We start from the raw sequence: 22,343 nt of genomic DNA, 5'->3' as shown, positions 1-22,343 counted from the left end.
TCCCAATATTCTTTCTGTGACTCCAGGATCCTCCAGCTTGTGATAGTATCTCAGTCTGTCTTGCATGACCTTGACACTTTGGAAGAGTAGTAGTCAGTTATTAAGTAAAATATCTTTCCATTCACTTCGTCCGATGTTTCATCTTGATTAAATTCAGGCAGTAATACATCTGCTGTGATTGTGTGCCCTTCTCATTGTATCGTATCAATAGGTACACAGTGTCACTATGTCTCATTCTTGGTGATATTAATTTTGATCACTTGGTTAAAGTGATGTTTGCCATGTTTCTTTACTGTGAGGTTATTATTTTCCCTTTGCAATTAATAAGTATATCAACACCATTTCAGATTGTATTTTTACCATAATTAATATTACACCTGTGTTTTCTTATGGGCATTTATACTGAAATGGAGTTATAATTTGTAACTAAACTAGGAAATGCTGAAGTTACTTTGTTGCCTTGTTTGAAAATCATTTTTCCCCTTTCATCTGTAGCCTTCTATCACCAGTCTTGCACTTTAAGTTAAAATCTTCAGAAAGCTGCTTCTTGTTCATGTTGACTAAACCTCATGTACTTAATGACCTCAATAGGTATGTCGAGAGTACCAACGTGGCAATTGCAACAGAGGAGAAAATGATTGTCGGTTTGCTCATCCTGCTGACAGCACAATGATTGACACCAATGACAACACAGTCACTGTGTGTATGGATTACATCAAAGGGAGATGCTCTCGGGAAAAGTGCAAATACTTTCATCCCCCTGCACATTTGCAAGCCAAGATCAAGGCTGCCCAATACCAGGTCAACCAGGCTGCAGCTGCACAGGCTGCAGCCACTGCAGCTGCCATGGTGAGTAGAGATATCAGCTCTCTCCTTGTTAGCAGTCAGAAAAGCAAAGTGAGCAACTCTATCTGACTACAAGCTATTCATTTATTAACCTTTTTAAAAATAAAATTGCTGAAGATATGTTTGTTCAGGTATCCCAGACAATATATAAAGAAGTTACTTTCACAGAAGTGAGGGTAACTCCTCAAATGGTTCAGATTGCTCCTACCCTTGGCCTAACTCTTAATCTGTCTTATTCTGGATGTAGGGTTTCTGAAATCTCTGCTTTGTAAAGAACCACCTGTCTCCTTTTCAATTTAACGATATTGCCATTTTCGGTCTTCTTATTTCTGTGTGCCATCTAATCAGCCATTGTTTTCCTTTGGTGTGTTCTTTTGCACATCAAGGCTCTTCTTCACATATATCTTGCTTTTAACAATAACATGATCTGGAACTATTTAGGAGAATTGTTCAACAAAATTGTTCTTAGAATTAGCTACAGGATTTTGAGTAGTATACTCTCTAGATGGTCTGAAATAATATTGTGGCATATACATAATAGTAACACTAGAGAAGCTTGACTATGCCATTATATAGAAAGGAGAGAGACAGCAGTACTCAAAGAGTTAGAAACTGGATCATTAAGAATAGCTACTAAACTATATTCTCAAGGTAAATTTTAATGTGATCTAGTAGCTGATTTTAATGAGCCCATTCTTTGTTCTTTGCTTAGCTGTTTTAATGTTGTCATTTTTTACATAAATATATGACTTAAATCAATGAAATACTCATTTTAAAAGTTACTGTGTAGTATTTCATAACAGTGTTATTAATCATGAGAGAGATCTTTTCTGTGTTTGTTTATGGATACTTGAGCAAAAATACAGAAGGCAGACTCTCTCCTCCTCTCTTCCTTTCACTCTTTTTTTTTCTGTTAGAGTATCTTGTTTGTAATTAACTACAAAGAGGAGTTATCCTCCCAATAACAACTCAGTAGTGCCTTTATTGTGCATGCTTAGTCTTGTTATTCGTTGTATATGGCATTCCGATGATTTGTTTTTTTATTTGTTTTTTCTCACCTACCCAAAAATGCACTGCTGCCCCCATGATGCACCTCTGCTTGCTGTTTATGTTAATGCGCTTGAACCCCACTGGCCCATTGCCATCATGTGCTCGCTGCCTGCTAATTAAGACTCAGTCGGCTGTCAAATCACTGAAGCGACCCCTCGAGGCAACCTTTGACCTGGTACTATGACCTTTCACCTTTTAGCTTGGCATGTAGCTTTATTGTAGATACAAGTTTTTTTTTTTTTTAATCAACTTTAAAATATATATCCTTTTTTCTGTTATAGAGTTATAAAGTACAATGAAAAAACTGAGTGTGGTTTCCTGACAAAATTAGTAGAAAGACTATAATCTAAGTACATAGATGGATGTCATACAATAAAAGATTCTGAAAGCCCAGCAGCCCACATTCAGTTTAACTACATTGTAGAATGTTCTAAAGAAATAGTTGGAGGACATAAAGAGTGTATTTTTGACTGTATATTTATGTACCTGTTTGGTTAGCATGGCTTTAGTGGTAGAATTATTTACATTTTAATATTTATAGTTCAGTATTTAAGGAAAAAAACTTGCATGCTCTGGGACATTTGCATGTCTAGGTAGATCTGGGGGGAGGAGCAGTGGGTTAGTTTTTATTTTATCTGTTTCAGTCACTCTGTACAATTAACTATTAACATTGCTTATACTTGTCAATCCTCATGGAGCTCGCAGTGCGGCTTTTCCTCTTTTCCCAAATCAATGGCTTCTCATAAAAAGCCTGAAGCATTATGGGACCTAAAGCACTTTAACACATTATAACATGTGCTCTCGTACTAGTGAGATTTTGTTTTGGACAAAAATAATGCTTCCTTTAAAGCTTTTATCTTGCTTTTTTTTTTTTTCTTTAATTTTTTATTCATTGGATTTTTTCCCTCGGGTAGTTAAGTGCTCTGCTGCTTGCTTGCTCATGCTTCCTAACAATTTTAGCCTTCGACTGATTTTTCTTTTTTCTTTTTCTCTTTTTACTGGTATTTGTTTTTTATACTCATTCACTAAACAGGGAATTCCTCAAGCTGTACTTCCCCCATTACCAAAGAGGCCTGCTCTTGAAAAAACCAACGGTGCCACCGCAGTCTTTAACACTGGTATTTTCCAATACCAACAGGCTCTAGCCAACATGCAGTTACAACAGCATACAGCGTTTCTCCCACCAGGTAAGGGGTGGGGTTTCTTAATAAATGAATCTGATGATCTACAGAGAGTCCTACTGTTAGAGCAGATAAACCACACCCCAAGTTTGTTTGTAATTATAGATGAGGTGTCAGGTAAGGTGGTCAATGATGGAAACTTATCCGAGGTGTCTCATGTGGTTTTCCTTAAAAAGTAAGGATTTTAGCTTAATGAAATATGGATTAAGGATCAGTGGTATTTTATACATTTATATGTGTTTGTGTAATTTGGAAATGAAATATAGTTCTCTTGTTTTTCTCTTTCCTCCACACTGTTATATGTCTGTCAAGCTATTTTATGATACTTTCTTGCTATAAGACCCCTTTGCCTTCATTATTCCATAGAGTTAATTTAAATTATATAAAACAACACCTTCAGTTTTGATTTTTATTTTTCAGCCTTTTTGTTTTCAAAGTCAAGAATGAAAAAAACTATGTGTTCTAGAGCTCTTAAAAAGGGCTCTTAGTGGCATCAATCATTACACTGCTTAAAATTTTGACTGTTCCTAAGCTAATATTGAAAGAGCCCTAAGTGCTCCTCAATGTTTAATTTATTATGGAGTTCTACATTTGTGGTTTCAGCTTATTTTCAATTTGGTAATGTATACATAATCTAGAATTATTCACACAAATTGCAAAGTTTAAAACACAAACTGGCTACTCATTTAATTACCTGGAAATTTACTCTTTTTATTCACTCTGAATTTATTTCAGAAAATATGTATAAACTTATTATTATCTGGAATTTTACTAACCAGAAACTCTAATCTCACTTTCCTCTTTATCGCTTCACTCTTATTTTGAGAATACCATGGTTTTAGAGACTTACTTAATAAAATATTTTGTTAATTAAATTAATGATTAGATATATATGTCAAAAATCCAGCTCCCAATTTTATATTAAACTATATTGTTAGTATTTACAGTGTATTAGGTTCATAATGCTGTAAGAGAATGTGAATTTGTTTTTGATTCATGAACAAAAGAATAAATTATATGAGTTTTTAATACTAACCATAACTTTTTATGTAGTACATCTTCGAAAATCAGTCATCCGTATGTAAAATAAATATGAGGTAACAGTTAACTAGAATATTCCACTAGCTAAAATAGCCAGTGCCCCAGACACATGGATAAAATGATATTTGTACTCATGAAATAGTATCTTTCAAATTGCAGTTTGTTCATATTGGAACAAAAATTAAATCATTTTGACCTGTAATCTCACATTTCTCTTATGTTTTGTAATATTATAACTTTCTTCTCAACATGTATAGTTTTTCAGAAATTAATCTTTTTGCTCTTGTGCAAGTTGCTGTGGCCCTAGATTTTCACTGCCCCCAACAAACAATCCATCAGTTTTTCTATAGTCAGATGAGCAAAGTTTCAAGGGATTATATGTAGCTATCATAATCTCTTTGAAGAAATTAAAACTTATTTTTGTCAGTTTATTTTATTGGCTAAAACATTACCATGAGAAATGACAGTTTCAGCTAGACCAATGGTAGTGAGTTATCTCAGTTGATTGTTCACAGTCAGTTACAGATTGAACTTCTCGTTCTACTCATTCCCCTCTTCTCACTACTGCACTTGGCTAGTCTTAAAAAATATGATAGTTTCTCTACTAAAGTCTAAAAAACAAATCTATGCTATTTAAAGAAAGCTGAAATAATCTATTTTATTAAATAGGTTTCATGTTAGTTTTTTCAACAACACTCAAATGACTATAGTTTTTTTCTAAATAAGTATAACCATCAGTTGCATGGTACAACGACCCTTACTGGTGACACTAGTGTCTCCCTAGAATCGCTTTTTGTCTGTGGATAGAGCCAAAGATGCTAGGTAAAGTTCAAATTAGGGAAAATAATAAACTCATTCATAAATCAGAATCAAACTTGTCTCTCTGTGCTAGGGTAAGCGTTGCTCATTTAACTAAAATCTGCATTAATTGAAATATGCTGAAAAATTTTTAGATATATTTGCATTTATTACGATGCATTTTGCATCAGAGATATTCCAGTCTTGATCAATATTTCTCAAATATAGGCCAGGCATGGTGACTCACGCCTGTAATCCCAGCACTTTGGGAGGCTGAGGCAGGCAGCTCACTTGAGGTCGGGAGTTGGAGACCAGCCTGGCCAACGTGGCAAAACCCTGTCTCTACTAAAAATCCAAAAATTAGCCGGACATGGTGATGCGTGCCTGTAATCCCAACTACTTGGAAGGCTGAGGCAGGAGAATCGCTTGAACCAGGGAGGCGGAGCAGCAAGCTGAGATCACATCACTGCAGAAGAGCAAGCCTGGGCAGAGGAGCGAGACTCCGCCTCAAAAAAAACACAAAACAACAACAAATATGTATATATACACACACACACACACATACACACACACATTTCTCAAATATAATCAATATAGTGTGAAATTATTGTGTTAGCAACATAAAATAACATTTATTTGCAACTCAGTTTTAAGGGCCTGAAGCAGCACATTGACCTTTATTAATCACATAATCAGAAGTAGAAGTAGGTAGTGACTCCATGATTATTTTAAAATATTTTCATTATATAATATGTACCTGCGTGCACAAAAATTGACCCTGTGACCTGAAAAGGTTAAAATGGATAACTCATCGTTATTTCTGCCCCACCACTTTGTCAGACAGTCAGAAAGGAAAGAAGTCTAATGCGGGGAATGTAAATAAATGCAAAAGCCTCAGGGGCCAGGCAGGAAACACAAGTCAAGCAAGAAATAAATTGGGAGCTGTGGGGTATGGGTGGCACAGGGGAGCACAGACTCAGTCTAAAGAGTATAGTCAATGTTCATACTTTGCCTTTTGTTGCCTCAGAGAATTGTCTGCCTGGCAGGTTGTACCTGCCATCCACTGCAAACCCTTTGTGGCTCCATTTGCATCATAGACTGTGTAAACCACAGTGGATTGTGTATATGCCTTGTAGGGTTGGTTGTAAGAAACCCACACAACCTAACACAATAGCCCTGACATACAGTGTTGCTAGGTCTTATGATTTTTTTCCCAGATATTCTGGATGTTTGTAAGTTTATATGTGAAATTTCTCAATATTTAAATTTTGTCAATTCAGTTTTTAAAAAACACCCTTTGAAAACTAACGGAAATGTATCTTAACCACAAATTCACATGTAATCTCATGTCTAATACCTGGGAGAAAAGGAATTCCGTTTTCCAAAGTTTGGTTGTTTTACAGACAAATAATACAGAATTAGATGATCAAGGAATCTAATCTCATCACAATTTAATAATTTGGAAGGTACACTTTGAAGGCTTTATTGGAACTGGGAAGAAAATGGAGTTATTTTATTTTTTTGCAGCTCAGAATTTTAGATGTCTATAGTCTGTTGCTTCAATGATAACTTCAGATGTGTAGATGTATTTTATTCAAATTACAGTGAAGCATGGTTAGCTAAATTCTTAGAGCAGGTGGCTGCGTATACAGAGTAGGTTGCTGGCAAAAGATCAGGGTTCAGTGACAAGCCAGCTAGCTAACTAAGAAAAATTACTGCATGCTTTAACTTTTAAGAACAGAATTGGATTTAATATGGACATTACCCGTCTAAGCATCATTCAGCCATACATACATACATCCTCCTATCATTCTGTTCTCCCCTCTCCTTTCCTCTCTTATCCTTTTTTCCTTCCTCCCTTCCTCTGTCCTTCTGTTTTCATCCATCTATTCATCCCCCCATTTATCTATCCACCCATCTTTCCATTTATTCATTCAATAATGTATGCCACTGCATACCAGTATTTATGTGAAAGATTGCAAACTCATGGCCCAAGGGTAAAATCTAGTATCTAGAAATATTTTTGTTTAAGAGTGTTTGCATGAAAACTAAATGTAAATCCTTTAGATAGGACACACACTGTACCCTTCAGTTCCAAGCCCTACAATTCCGTATTGCCTTAGGCCAGATTGTTTCACACATTTTGTTCAAAAGAGTTACATTTTATTGAATGGTTGCTCTGGTTTCATGCTGCACTGAGTGCTTTGCATATATTATCTCTTTTTTTTTTACAACGCCCAAAAGATTGGCATTAATATTTTCATTTTACCAATGAGTAATTTGGAGCCTAGTAAGGTACAGTGATTTTCCCCAAGTTAAACAGCTTTTGTAAGGTTTAGATTTAAGTACAACTTGAACTCAAGTCAGACTGACTTGGTTAATCTCTCAATATATATGAGCTTATTACACGAAGACCTTAAAAATGATTTGGGAGAGTGGAAGCAGCCCTTACTGATCACCTAACTCCATGGTGTTTCACACTTAATACCCCATTTAAAGATAAATATAAATATTAGGTTAAATTCATATTGAAGTTTTGTTTTCTCAAATTTAGATATATACTTGTTTTAACCTTCCCTTTTCAGGACCAGAGTGATTATTTGTAGATGTTATACATAATTTAGGATCTATATATATTATAGGTATGAATTTTCACTCAAGAAATTAGGGTGTATAAGAAATACCACTTTCCTTTACACCATTTGTTTTCATTGAAATTAAGTCTAGCTCTGAACTCTGATCTCTGTCTCCCTGAGTTGAGAGAAATAACAGGCATTACTGGGAATCCAGGACATCCCCCAGCTCCCTCTCTCTCCTGACCTTACCTCAAATGGAGGTCCTGTGCAGTCTAGTATTCTCAGACAGACTATGCATTCTTCATTCATCAGTCACAGCTGCTCACTGCTGATATGATCATTGTCCATGCTTGCGAGAGCTCTTGAAGACAGGTACTCCAGAGGTTTTGTGCTTGCCTTGGATATAGGCTTCCTTGTCTATGCCCTCCAGGCTCCCATGCCCTTGAGGGCCTGATGTCTGTAAGGCTATTCTGAAAGAACAGGCTACCTACCCAACTACCTGTGGAGCTGCACACTGCCTGCCACTTCAATCTTGAGGAATTTTTTTCTCTGCCCTAATCACGATTTTTGCTTACCTACCATCTTCAGAATCACACCTCTTGTCTCCCTCTCTAGCATATCTCCCTCAATCAATGTTAGCTTTTGAGTTTTAGCAGTTCTGAAAATACATTTGCTTTAAACAACTTCAACTTTGGCTTGTATTACAACTCTACCAAGAATAAGGCAACAAAAGGCCAGGAAACTTTCTTAGGTGGTGGTGTAGGTCTAAGGGCAGGGGTAGGCAGGGTTGTGTTTATAGAAAGAAGAAAAAACAAAAAGATTTGTCACATTTAGTATCATTAATACATTTAATAATTTATAATTATGTATATTAGTAAATTACTTATAATTAATAAAAATAAAGAAGGTACTGCTTATTTGGATACCAATTTTGAGAATAATCCAACTGATTGTTAACTTTGAGTCTTAAAATGATATACACTGTTTTTAGAAGATCTTAATCAGCTTAATACTTCTTATAATCAACCTAAATAGGACTGAATTATTACATCGAAATTCTAACTTCCAACTAAATCTTCATTACAATTCTTTTTCTCCCTTCTACTTATTTCCCTTCTATACCGAGTAATTTTAAGTATGCATACATCTTATTTGTAAATTATCATCCTAGTTTTTCCTACATTTTACTACATATCATTTAAAATTTTTGATTTAAAAAGTCATGCAATTAAAATAACACATTTCTTAGAGGCACCCCATTCTGCTCTGCAAATATCTTTGTAGGAGAAATTGGACAAATACATTCACTTAAATTTTGCTTTGTGCTGAAAATTGAGGAAAAATTTAAATTGGCCATTTGCGCATTATTATTAGTAAATCAACCCATGTAAAGTAAAGGTGGAAACCAAGGTCATTTCAAAAGTGATTTTCGTTTTTGGTAAGTGGGTCCTACAGCATTATGTCCTCATATTTGTGAGTTATTGCACCCTGGCTAGTATTTTCATTGCTGCCTTATGTTTATTTGCTGCAAATCCCTCTCAAAACTGTGTGCATTGGTTATAATGGTAATGAGGAAGATAACTCAAACTAAAATTCAAATCATAATGGCTTTAGGGTTTTAGAGAGATAGTATAAGGTTAACTCATTTTCAGCATGTGCAGGCTTAATTTTGCATGGGATGAAATACAGTAGGCAAGTCTCAGCATAATAATAAATAATGAAACATATAACCTGTACAATATTTAAACTGGCTTTAATATTACTTAATTATCACATTATTCTTTATCATTCATCATTTCTTTTCCAATTCTCTCACCCTACCGTTAAGACAGTAATGATTTTATAAGATGTAGATCTGGTATTAAGTTTTGCTTGCTCTACTGCCTCAAATTATTATAACTTCTTTGTTATTACTGGCTTGTTTCTGTTTGTCTTTCACAAGTCTTTGACTCAGTAGTAGTAGCAAATGACAGAGATCTTCAAGGGTCTTAATGCTTGTCAATATAATATTATTCCACTTGATAGGATGTGTCCCCAGATTCATTACAGAGTTTAATCATTGATCACTGTGCCCACAGTCTAATTCTGATGACAAGCTAATTGCAGCTGTTACAGGGATGCCAGTTAAGTAATCCGTGTTTAAGTTGAGTTTCTCAATGGCAGCTTTATTTTATAGGGCCATCTCTGACAAGATTCATTTGGCAGATATTTTTCTAACAAATGTTCGTCCCAGATGCTGCTAGTATTTAAACAGGATATGCCAAGATTTAGATAGAAATATAAAATACTTTGATATTTTAAAACGTAGAATTCTAAAATAATCCCATAGAAAGAACAGTGGTTCTGCATATGGGAAAGTGCCTTGTACTTGGTCAAATAAGTTAAATTTTCAATATTTACATGTCAAAGAGAACAAGGACTATCTATATATGCAACATTTATTTTTGCTTATCATGGTTGAACAATTGTCAGCATCAGTGCTAACACCCCATATGTGATGTATGTATCTTCACTATCTCCCACTCAAGGTTTTTATTGAAGTCTAATTAGCAGTTTCTTGTGTGTGAAATTTTGTAGAACATTTGCTACTCCCAGAAGTCTTGAAGGTCTGAACCAGCAATGAAAACCACTCTGATTTCCTAGATACTATGAAGTAAACCAATTTGATATTTATAAGAAATTATATTCCCCCTTAAGGCTTTTCCTACATTTTAATTTCAAACGAAGGAAATGCAGAAATTTCACTTTTTTATGTAAAATTTATTGCTTGGCATCCCTCCAAATACAAATCCTGTATGAATAATCACAACCCCTTTTGTGTTTATGTGGTTGCTGCCACAATGAACAGGAAAATAAAACAAAAAGAATGAAAATGAATGTTTGGGTTTCATTATATTGTTAAGTCAGTTTTGTACATTGAATTATTTAGTATTTAATAATAAATAATATCTTTAATAAGTTAATATGTGCCTGATATAAAGAAAATGTTAAGGCATTCATAAGTTAAAGTCAGAAATAGCAAAACGACCAGATGGTTAGTAATCAGATTAAAACAAAACAAATTACAATATTATTTTTAAAAGAACTAAGTGGATTTAAATTACTTCCAAAATACTTTTGTTTATAGGCAACAATTAAGAGAAACAAAGTGTACCAGCACACAGTTAAACTGGCTTTTATTCTTCACTTGAGACTAGTTCTAATTGATCACTGTGCTATTGTATGATTTGATTGTGCTGACAGTTACATGCCACTGTTCCCATAATAACAATTTTTCTTCTTTGTTCAAATGAATTTTCTAATTACACGTGTGATGGGATGTTTTAATTCTTTTCCCTTTTCAAATCCACCTTCCTGTTGCAATGCATGATGGGCAGGCTCAATATTGTGCATGACACCCGCTACAAGTGTTGGTAGGTGCCAGCTTTGTTTCTTGATTATCTTAAACCTATGGTGTACCTCACAGCCCCTCAAAATCCACTGCTAAGTTTAACTTATATCTATTGGGCAAGTCCATTTCCCCTTTACTAACACCTGTCAATTAAATGCCATTTTCTATTTAATTGACATGGACTCACATAAACGTTTTCTTTACACACACGAGTTTCCTTTAGTCACCTTTGGTGGATTTTGATTGGACTATGAGTTCTGGTGTGTAAAAAAAATCTATTTCATGAAAGTAATATACTGTATATTTTTATAATAGTAAATGAGAAAAAAATACTTTCATTCAAACAGATAACTGTATATATGAAGTAAATACTTGTATTTTGACTTAGATTTTGAATGTCTGACTATGAACACTATATAAAATTCTTGTTTTTGACTTAGCATATTAAGCCTGTTTGTGTCAATTTTCTTGATTTGATGGTAACAAGCTTTTTTCCCCCTTTTTTTTCTCTTTCATCCCTCCTCCCCTTCTCTCCTTGGAATGTTGTCCTGCTTTGCGCTGTGATTGCATGTCACTCGCTGGTGATGATGTCCTGTCACATGGCTTATTGCTGTGATAAATACCATGCCCAATTATCTCTTCCATGTTGCCATGGTTTCCATATTGCTACACTCTTCTGTATGTTCGCTTATATGATTTTCCCTCCGAAAGTTCCCATGGTGCACGGTGCTACGCCAGCCACTGTGTCCGCAGCAACAACATCTGCCACAAGTGTTCCCTTCGCTGCAACAGCCACAGCCAACCAGGTTTGCTAATTTACAGCTTTGTTTCTTAAAAAACAACTCTAATAGGGCTCAATCCAACAGCCCTTACGCATGTGGATTTCCCATTGAGGTCAGTGGGAATTGTATGTACGTGAGGGCTGTAGAGGGTGCTTTAATAAGCATGGGGTTTCAAAGATACCTCTTGTTGGCCTACACATTCTATGATGAGCAGCAGAATGCTTTTATGCCATTTATAAGTGCTCCAAAGTTGTCGCAGCTCCATTTCTGAAGCTACTAAAATGATATTTACACAAGCAATTCTCATTGGTTTCAACCAATCTTGCAGGTGTTTTGACCAATCAAAAATAGAGGCCATCTTAAGGTTTTTATTTCAAACATTTGGTATATACAGTTTCTTAGTTATTGCCTAAATGATTAATAGAAAGTAAAATATTTAAATGTATTACACATGCCACAAATGACCGCTCTTGTAAATAAGTTTGTTATAAATTCATTATAATCTGAATCATTTAATAAGCAGATTCAAAACAAATTGTTTGTGTATAGCATTTCTAAGCTTTTATTCTCAATGCTTTCAGTGAAAGAAAAATCCTAAATGCTCTTATTTTTATAATTACCCTGCATAAATGTTGGAGATTTATGAATGAAAAGAAAAGAAATTAAGTATGGCAAATTGACAATCATTCTGTATTCCATGCAAGTTTATAGAGTAACAATTATGCAGGGTACTTTCAAGTGAAAGGGATTTGTTTCATAAATTTAAATTTTATGATATACAATAACTATTTAAAAATAAATGATTTAAAATATTTTAAAATTTAAAAATTGACATTTATTCACCCAGCATTTTCTGATTCTACTTAAAAATATTTTCTAGAAAATACTGGTTGATTTCAGGTTTCATTTATGTAAAATATATTTGGGCTTCAATAGAGTTGACAGTGTATGAAAAAAAATAGAGCCAAGCCACATTTCAGATAATCCACAGGTGAAGGTTAAATGTAGTCAAATGAGTCTCAAAAGAATTAGTATCAGATGAGAATCAACATGTTCCCCCTTGGAAAGGGAAGACCAATTAAGACATTGATTTGTTGTTATTACTGTGAGGAGTAGCCACCCTTGTTCTAAAATACATCACGTACTGTTGATGAAGAACATTCAGCTATTAGTACAACCATTCAAAACTTTCCAAATCAGAATACAAAAATGAATTTAACGTTTCAGTCAAGCTTTAAACATTTCTTGGCAAAGAATCATTAATTTTTCAGAAGCTTGTCAAAATAGCCCTGGGTTTATGTGAACACATCAGACTCATTTACAAGAATGCTAGATGGTGCATATGTGGCATGTTAATAAGTAATCTTTGGTAGAACTATCGCGATGGATTCAATACAATCCATCTGTGGTGCAAATCAGTGATAAAGAACTCTCATGCGTGTACCATGTATGATCATAGAATTGCTGGTGTAAGCAGAACTATAGCAGAGCAAATTTCAACATGCCCTTGGCCACCTGGGTTGTAGGGGACACTTTACTTTTTGCATTGTGCTGTGACCATTTCATGCATAATCTTGGGTCTTCATACTATTTGACAACCAAAAGAAAGAAAAGGGAATGGATATATATATACACACATATATTATATCTACATATACATACATATGTATATGCCTACAGTACATTAGCAATGCTGGAAATAGCTGATGCCACAAAATGCAGCCTGCATGCATGCAGAAGTTTATAGCTGGCCCTTCATCTGCATCGATTGGTGTTGAAGGTCCTTGGTATGTTTCGACAGCCCCATCCTTGATGCTTCTACACTGTTGGGTGCAACATCCTGTCCTGCAGCAGCAGGAAAAATGGTATGAGAAGCTTCATTATGCTTGGAGCACATTTTCGTGCCATTTGCCAATGCTGTAAAATTGTGTAAAAATGTCAGCTGAGAACTGGAAATAAAACAGGGACATATTAATATACACGCCAGACTGTGGATTGTAGTATGTTGAATTAGCCTAAGATGTCTAAATTGAAAAAAAACAGCAACAAAATGCCTTTGTGTATGTGATTTCATTATTCTCCCAACAACATTGCTGAAATGGGATTAGTGTTGTTTTATAGAAGAAACGTAAGCATAGAGTAATGAGTTGCTTTGCTCAGGGTCACACAGCCAGTAAATGGATCTCTAGGGGTAGAACCCGTGTCTTCAGTCCTCTGACAGTCTCAATCTATTGTGCTGCCTCTCTCAGGTTAGCAGCCATTAATTTCGGGTTGAAACATCAAGCTACAAATTTGAAGTTCTAACTTTGGGAACTATTGAAATAAGTCAACTCTATATTGGTTTCTTACTGTATTTTCTCTCATGTTCTCTAATTCTCTTGCCCATTTAAAATACAATAAAAGGTGCCATCAGGATTCAGAAATATGTTCTGAAGTAAACTTAGGCTCTTACCTAGTTCTTTGAATTACTGCTTTATAATTCTTACCTGGTATTTTTAATTTGGAAAAAAAAAAAGTTAGACACCCTAATTTGAACGAAAATGTCAGAAATTTGGTTGCACAAAAATAGGCAAGACATTTCCTTATCTGATTTCTGAATGATTACTAAGTAACTGAAACCACAGGGGGGTGTGTGTGTGTGTGTGTGTAGGCCAACAAAAAGGGCTTCTTTCAATTACTGCTCTGCATGAATTTTTGATAGTTTTACTTATCTTATTTCCTAAAAGCTGGTAACATTTATAGAATAGTATTTAACATGAAGATTTTAAAGTTAGTTGCTACTTTGGCATTTAAGTTTACATTAACTTACTGTTATGTTGACCAGATAAGGACTATCACTTCACAGCTGAATTTCACTTTTCTTTAAAAATTTAATATTAAAATGTTTTCATCTCTTGATTGTTGGCTTGCTTGCATGGATCATTCATTAAATAATTTTTTATTTGCTAGATACCCATAATATCTGCCGAACATCTGACTAGCCACAAGTATGTTACCCAGATGTAGAATTTTCATCACTAAACAGTAAGTTCATTGTGTAATATATATTAGCATGTTTGTGGTGGGTTTTTTTTAAGATAGCAATCGTATAGTGCACTTAAAATTTTGCAAAATCTCTGAGAAAATATTTATATACAGGTCACATTTTTATCTTAAATGGGTTGTGAGAAATTTTATCAGACATTTATAACAAATATGTTAATATCACTTAAATATACAAAGTGTCAAGAGAAAATAAATTTTTAAAATTTTTGATTGGAAATAAACACAAACATAAAACGTATGACCAAAAAGTAATTAGAAGGTATAGATCAAGGGTTGGCAAACTTTCTTACAGGGTCAGACAGTAAGTATTTTTGCTGTGTGGGCCGTATGGTTTCTGTTGCAGCTACTCTCCTCTGCCATTGTATCATGAAAGCAGCCAGAGACCACATGTAAAAAATGGGTGTGGCTGTGTTCCAGTAAAACTTTATTTACAGAAATAGGCAGTACATCACATTTGGCCCACAGGCAGTATTTTGGCTGACCTCTTGTGTAGATTATCACTTATTATTTTTTTTTTTTTCTTATTCTTTGGCTAAACCTTAAATGGGACTCTGTACTCACTTCATCCCATGCACCACCATACACAGGGGCATTAGAATATAATGAGTTTGGCTAAGCGTGGTAGCTCACACTTATAATCCAAGCACTTTGGGAGGCTAAGGTGGGTGGATTGCTCAAGCCCAGGAATTTGAGACTAACCTAGGCAAGATGGTCAAACCCGGTCCTACAAAAAATACAAAAGAGTCAGCTGCATATGGTGGCACACTCCTGTAGTTCCAGCTACTCAGGAGGCTCAGGTGGGAGGAGCACTTGAGCCCAGGAGGTTGAGGCTACAATGAGCCACAATTGTGCCACTGCACTCCAGTCTGGGCAACAGAGCAAGACCTGTCTCAAAAAAAACAAACAAACAAAAAAAGTAATGAGTCTGACTTTAAATAAACATATACACATAATCACATATATGTGTACACACAAATCTACATATTCAAATGAATCTTAGGTACTTTAAAGTAGTTACCTCAGAGGATCATATAATACTGAAAATGTTGCCATTGCAACATTTTTTAAATGGTTTGAAAGTCTTGTATTTAGTCTTTAAAATGTCTTGTATTTTGTCTTTAAGAACACTATCTTAAATACTTACAAAGGTGCCCATTTTTCATCCATAGGAATACGTTTTGTCCAGTATGCGTGCATTCAAGTTATAACATGTGCTCAGATGCTTGTTAATTACTTATTTTTATATTTAGAAAGAGACAGTATGCTTAAAACTGAAATTGGTTAAGATGGGTGACCATTCTTTGTTGCTTCCTTTTTTTATCTGTGTATTAACATATTTACAAATGAGTTTTTGGTGCTACATTGTGTTAGTTACCATGGCAAGGAGATAAAGATAAATAGACAATAAGATAAAGATATAAGGAATTTCAGGATAATATATTAAAATAAGAGAGGTTTGAAGAAATTTCTCTTAGAGCAAAGATGAAGAGCAGCTATTCCCAACAGGATCCATAAACAAATGAATTTGGACAATGAGGGTGTTGTTCTAAGGACAGTGGAGGTGTAAAGACCTTGTAAAAGAAGGACAGTGTGCCAAGTCGGGAAACGATGGTGGCTGAGAACCAACTGAGAAACTCTTGTGATGTTAATCTGTAGCAAAGCTGGACAAAGTCAAAGCCCATGCAAGAAAGGAGGATAGGCAGAATTCAATAGCCATTTAAGAAAGAAATGATAGGCTCAATCGGAAAAGTACTGCCAAAGACATGCTGCAGTCGTGAATTATTAAAATTGATTTTTGTCTATTTCATAAGTTTTCTCAAAGCAGTTCTGATAAAAAGGTTCAGATTCTGAACAATAGCCACATTTTTAGAAGCAGCAGCATTACTTTGTAGTGTTGTTGGTTTAGAAGAAGAGTTTGTTTGACATGCCAAAGCAATCTGTTTCAAGCTCTTATAGTCAATTAGGTGTGTTTGGTATGTATATATAACTGTATTCTATTTCTTAGCAATAATCTAGGTTGAAAAAAAAATTCTAAAAATAATTAGCAAACCAGTAGATTTGTCTTTGAAGCTTAAGCATTTAATGTTCTGTTCATTTAACAAATGGTTGCTCATCTTCATGAGGAGTTGCAACATTTAAACTGATTTTTGAGTCACTAGATTGTGATTTCTTTCATTTTCAAGGTTGTATTGTGAAGCATACTTTTAATATATGTAAAGATTCCCTGCTGAGAACAAATTTCTTGTAAAAACTGGAACTGTTAATCCACAAGTACATTGTAGTATCTATTACAACTTAATTCATGAGTAATAATTCTGTAATTCAAAAAGAATGATTTTTATTTTCTTAGTTTTAGGAGAAAAAAGTTCAACAAACTGAATTATCCAAAGCCATCACTTAAAGTATCATTCTTTTTTTTCTAAACCTGCATTTTGCTAATCAAGCACCCAAATAGAATAAATCTTGTTTAATAGAACATATGACATGAATTTTAATTTTGTAGACCAGACCTTTACTTTTGAAACCTTATTAAACTGCAGAAAAGAAGTAAGTTTAAATTTTGCCCTACAACAATTGTGCTAAAAAAGAGCTGTGTATATTATGCCCCTTGATTCCGCAAATGTATTTTATACTTTTAGTTTAGGATTAGTAAATTTTTTAGCACATTCTACAGTTTTATTAAATTGTACACATTATTTCGTTCGTATAGAGATGATAGATTTTGTTCTGTCTACTCTTGTGAAATGGTTTTTTTTATATGAAGATATAATAACTTGTGAATATACTGCTTAATTAAAAAGAAAATTTTCATATTAAATGTATATTAGAAACTGCTTTTAGATACTATCTGTTCTAACAAAGATTCTCTCTTTTTCCCTTGTAGATCATGCTAAAGAGGAAAGGACAGTGTGCTTGGTTAGAGTAAAGGATGAGGTCATTAGCCATATTGTATATATCGTCAAGCAACACACACAAAAGTTCCTCAGCCACAAGACATCCACATATTGCATGTTAACCAGAAGAAAAGACAACATGGAAATCCACTGCACACTGTTGCCTATACACTTTGTACATTTAATTGATATTTGTGCTGAGGTGATATTCCTGTCTAAAAGAACAACATTGTCTTTCTTTTCTAGCACAGAGTTATGCATTCAAAGATGCATACCTAATTAGTTTCCTATATATTCATGCCATCTTGAAAAGACAGACTATGGTGTAACCATGATTCTATTATGTATTGGTACGTCTGTAGACCAAGATATAATTTTTTAAAAATAAGTTTATTTCTTTCAAGGTTTACAAATAACAAAGGTGCACCTTGTATTTAAAATTGCCATTATAGATGAGAGCGTGCATGCACAGTCATTTTTGTTTAAGAGTAATATTTTTAATGTAATAGATTGTAAGACGTGGTGAGGGAGGGATCTGACAGAGATGAATGTGCCAAGCAAAACCACAACTGTGTATATTTTAAAGCACATCATGGCTTTAAGTACCATGTTGTTAAGGATTCTCATGAAGTGCCATAGACTGTACATCAAATTAGAGTATTATTTCTTCAGTGTTATTGTTTTCAGAGCCACATTTTGTTGCATATTTGCTAGTACTAATCAGTCAAAGGGCACCATTCTTTTTTTTCTTTTTTTTTCTTTTTTTTTTTTTTTTGAAACCAAAGCTGTCTCAGAAATGGCCAATTTAACTTTACAGTAACAATAGACAGCACAACACAAACTCTCTCAATACAGATAAACTCACACATACTGGAGATATATATAATAGATATATGTAAAATTATTTTAATGCATTGTAGTGTAATATTTATGCATACTATACTGTATAACATGTTATTCAAAAGGGATTGCCATTTCTGAGACACAATAACAAAAAATGTTTGAGGAAATTATTTTGCTTCTATTTATAGCCTCTGTCAAAAGTCAAAAGACTATAAATGCTTTGCAAAAATGGTTTCACGTTTGCTTAAATGCTTCATCACAGTCACATTCAAAATAGTGACTCTAAACAAAGAAGAAAGCAGCACTGTCATCAGATGCATGATAAACCAAAATATGAAAATGGGAAATGTTTAATTAACCTAGTAATTGGGTGGGTTAAGTACATGGGTGAATTTTATATGTGATTTTTGTTTTGTTTTGTTTTGTTCAGATTAACTGCTTATAGCCTTAGAAAGCCTTTTACAAAATTAAAAAAAAATAGATGTGCATTCAGTTTTTAAGAATGGAATCATCCAAAGGAATTCCTTTTTTTGAGGTTTGGATGTCGCAGCTAGTAAAGGATATTTTTGCTCTGTTCGGCAGTTCTAAAAATTGCTGACGTAGGGGCCAGGTCACTGGTAGTTATAGTATGGAATGGGAGAAGTGAAAGTTCAGTTATAGAACTTTCCATACTTCCAAGTTTACTGCAAGTTTTTATGCTTGAGAGAGATGCTTTCTAATATAAGACTGATATGTTGATTTTACTGATTGTACTGTACATCTATTAAAGCCTTAGATTATTACATTACGGGTTGGAACCCATACCAATGTAATTTCAATCGTGTTAAGAAAGTAATGGTGACTTCACATGTTATTGTAGTTAGTTACATTATAGAATATTACTTATTTTTCTTGTTAAAATGTAGTTTTTCATTTCCTACATTTATTAGATTTTCATTTTCTATTAACAATTGAATACCATTTCAGTTTATAGACTATTGTTTTATTAGATTTTACCGATGAATTTTTCAAAATACAAAAAAAAAGTAGTTTTTCCTTCATAACATACTCAGTTTTGAATTACATGTAGTGTCATATGAATATTCGTATTGTTAACTAAATGATTTATATTTTACTGATTTAATATTACAGTGTAAGAATGTCAGTCATTGTTAGTTCTTGTCTAGTTTTCATTAAAAGAACAAAGATCTTTTATATGGATATCTTATAAATATATAATCATTGCTAAGTAAGAAGTTAAGTTGTTGCTATCGCAACAATCCTGGCAGACAATTGAGTAATATTTTGATGATTTATTTTGTTTGTAATTAGTTATTATAAGAAGATCTAGATCCTAGATATTAGAATAAAATTTATTTTCTACTGTATCCATTTCAAATGTTAAAATATTGTTTAATATTTTTGAAATCCCTGAATATCAGGCCTTGTTATAAATAAGCTGCATAATCAATAAAGAACAAGGGACTTTTTGTTGATAATCCAAATACTCAAAGTTTACGTAATGAAAATTATAGCGTGTGTGCAAACTCTTGAGGGTTGATTATGCTGCAATTTAGCATGTTGGAACGTCTAGAGAGAAGGTTGACTTTTTGCACTTCTGTATATAGTCAAAAGAGAGAAACCTGTATAATAGTAAGATCTTATTTTGAATAAAAACGTCTATAATTACAAGGAGTTTTGTTAAGGCTAATACAATGACAGACTGAGCAAAATTGCTTGCAAAAGTGGCACAGAGTTAGCACTCCATACCCCTTCAAACATGTTGCTTTGCTTTCTTGTGGACAGCTTGTAGTTTGCCAGGATTTTTTCAGCTGGAAAGATACGCCATCCTTTCGAACCCTCATGACTGACAAAAACTCCATGGGGCCAAATCTGCCTGAAGATCATTACCAAAAATAGCAGGTACTTCTACCATTAAGGTGAAATCATGGATCAGATATTCCTTACATTTTTCAAAACTACTGCATGTTTAAAACTTCAACAAAAAAAGAGAGAAAGAACTATACTAAGAACATATATTATTCAGATCAGTTTCTGCCAATTTCAGTGGTTTATTGTTCACAAAAAATCTTCAAAACAAGTATTGACTTTCACAAAATTTAAATCATAAACAGGCAAACCAAACAGCACACTGTAGCTATAGTTGTTATGTGATTGTTTTTTAATTGCTGTAGGATCCTGTTCTTTCAGCAGGTGAAAAATAAAACACAGTTCAAATTTCACGGTTTTAATTTTCAACTCAGAAGCACTCAAAAATGCAAAATGTGATAATGGGCACTTGTTAAAAGAATTAGTGTATCCAGCCTTCACTCCAGCTGGTTAATAATGTTGCACTTATCAGCAACCCTACCACTTTCATCTGCTGAAAGGACAAATGTGCTTGGTTTTACTATTATGTAATCACAACTTACTTTCTGCTTGTAGTTGCTTAAAATTACGTATTTTGTCTTGGGCTGCAATTTGTTTTATGCTTATTTTATTATTACTGCGGTAGTTGACTTTGCTGTATGGAAAAATAAAGTGAAATTGCCCTAATAAAACTTCTCTTTCTTAAGTATATTTGTGTATCTGAGATTGAATACTAAATTATTTTTGCGAGTTTGATGTATTCATGAATATGTATCTTTACAAACATATTGATGTACAAGTTTGTTACCTGGTTTTAACTGATTGCAACTGCAAGGAAGGCGTTTGTTGTCTTTCTCACTAATTATCCTTTGATAATGAGAGAAAGAATCTAAATCAGGATATATTGCCATCCTGTGCCCAATGTTTTCTGAAATTCTTGCCTTTCCCTGTCTGACACTTTAAGTGCCGATTGAAATAGTTTTAAGTGTCGGGGTGAAAAACGGTAAGAAAAAAAGTTATAGGTCATGATCTTTTATTAAAGAAATGTTATTTGCCTGACTGCTGCGTCTGCTGACTAGGACTGGAAATCAGGCAGTCCAGGAGAGATGATGGCACTCTCTTCAGAGGGATAAAAGAATGTATGCATATGCACTATGAGCCAGGCCATGATATTACTTCTGAGGTGTGTGTATGTGTGTGAATTTCTTAAATGGTGGATTAAAAATTTTGTTGAAGTGGGTCCTGGCATTATATATAAGCTTTGCAATTTCTACAGATAGCCAGTGAATGCCAAAGTTTCAACATGAAGAACATGCACATTGTATCATTTAGTTCTACTTTATGCTGACTGGCACTTGGGATTTGGTCAAGGGTTACAAATGCTCATTTGTAGGCTGATGCCTTTTTTTCTAAAATTTATTGTAATAAAAATAGGTGCATTAGTCATAATCAATACAGTTCTGTTACTGATTGAGTTCTAAAGGACAATTCTGTTATTTTCAGTAGGTCCAACTGTTCTGGGTGCCGCTTGTCAAAAAGAATAGCTGCCCTGAAGATGATAGTCTAAAGCAGGAGTTCACAGCCTTTTTTGAGTAATATCAAGACATCTGGCTCTTTCCGTTTAGTGATATTTTGGAAATCTTTTCACTGAAAAAAAATTCAGTAACTAAAAGTTCTTGTAATTTTTGCGGTACTTTAAATGAAACTGTATTTTGTTAATCACAACAGCATATACATGCATCTGAAAAATTATTTTCAGAAGAGTTATTATTACAATGCCCACTAGGGGTCCTCAGCTCACAGAATGGGACTCTGTTAGAAGTCATTCGTTTTTCATTTGGAGAACAAAATCATTTGCTAGTGCTATTACTTCATCACATACCCTTGGTACTCGTAGAATTTAAAGTTGGGAATGCCACTAAAGGTGAGTAACATAGCAATCTATTATTTCACTGAGACATACTTTTGAATACCAGCTGCTTTCTTACAGGGACTAGCCACTAAAGCACTGGGGAGACATTGCAGTGGTTGAAGAAGGGCTCAAAAAC

General features: G+C 34.1%; 1 protein-coding gene across 50 annotated transcripts in view; it reads left to right on the top strand.

Annotated features, from left to right (window-relative positions):
* The window catches only part of MBNL1 (muscleblind like splicing regulator 1), a 221,851-nt gene extending 200,847 nt beyond the window's left edge, over window positions 1-21,004 (top strand). For 13 of the 50 annotated variants that reach the window (XM_073023507.1, XM_008008689.3, XM_008008668.3 and 10 more), the window contains 7 exons: window positions 592-849; window positions 2,018-2,071; window positions 2,930-3,083; window positions 10,870-10,905; window positions 11,595-11,689; window positions 14,615-14,689; window positions 17,595-21,004. In XM_073023507.1, coding sequence (XP_072879608.1) covers window positions 592-849; window positions 2,018-2,071; window positions 2,930-3,083; window positions 10,870-10,905; window positions 11,595-11,689; window positions 14,615-14,671 — 654 coding nt within the window. In that variant the 3' untranslated portion in view covers window positions 14,672-14,689; window positions 17,595-21,004. The remainder of the gene's footprint in view (window positions 1-591; window positions 850-2,017; window positions 2,072-2,929; window positions 3,084-10,869; window positions 10,906-11,594; window positions 11,690-14,614; window positions 14,690-17,594) is intronic. The other 37 variants (XM_038002705.2, XM_038002692.2, XM_038002714.2 and 34 more) reach the window with 7 other exon arrangements.
* Window positions 21,005-22,343: the final 1,339 nt, after the last annotated feature.

The sequence above is a fragment of the Chlorocebus sabaeus genome, chromosome 15 (assembly GCF_047675955.1).
Source record: "Chlorocebus sabaeus isolate Y175 chromosome 15, mChlSab1.0.hap1, whole genome shotgun sequence".
Lineage (NCBI taxonomy): Eukaryota > Metazoa > Chordata > Mammalia > Primates > Cercopithecidae > Chlorocebus > Chlorocebus sabaeus.
Note: the sequence above shows the minus strand (reverse complement) of the source record. Positions and strands in the feature narration are given on the sequence as shown.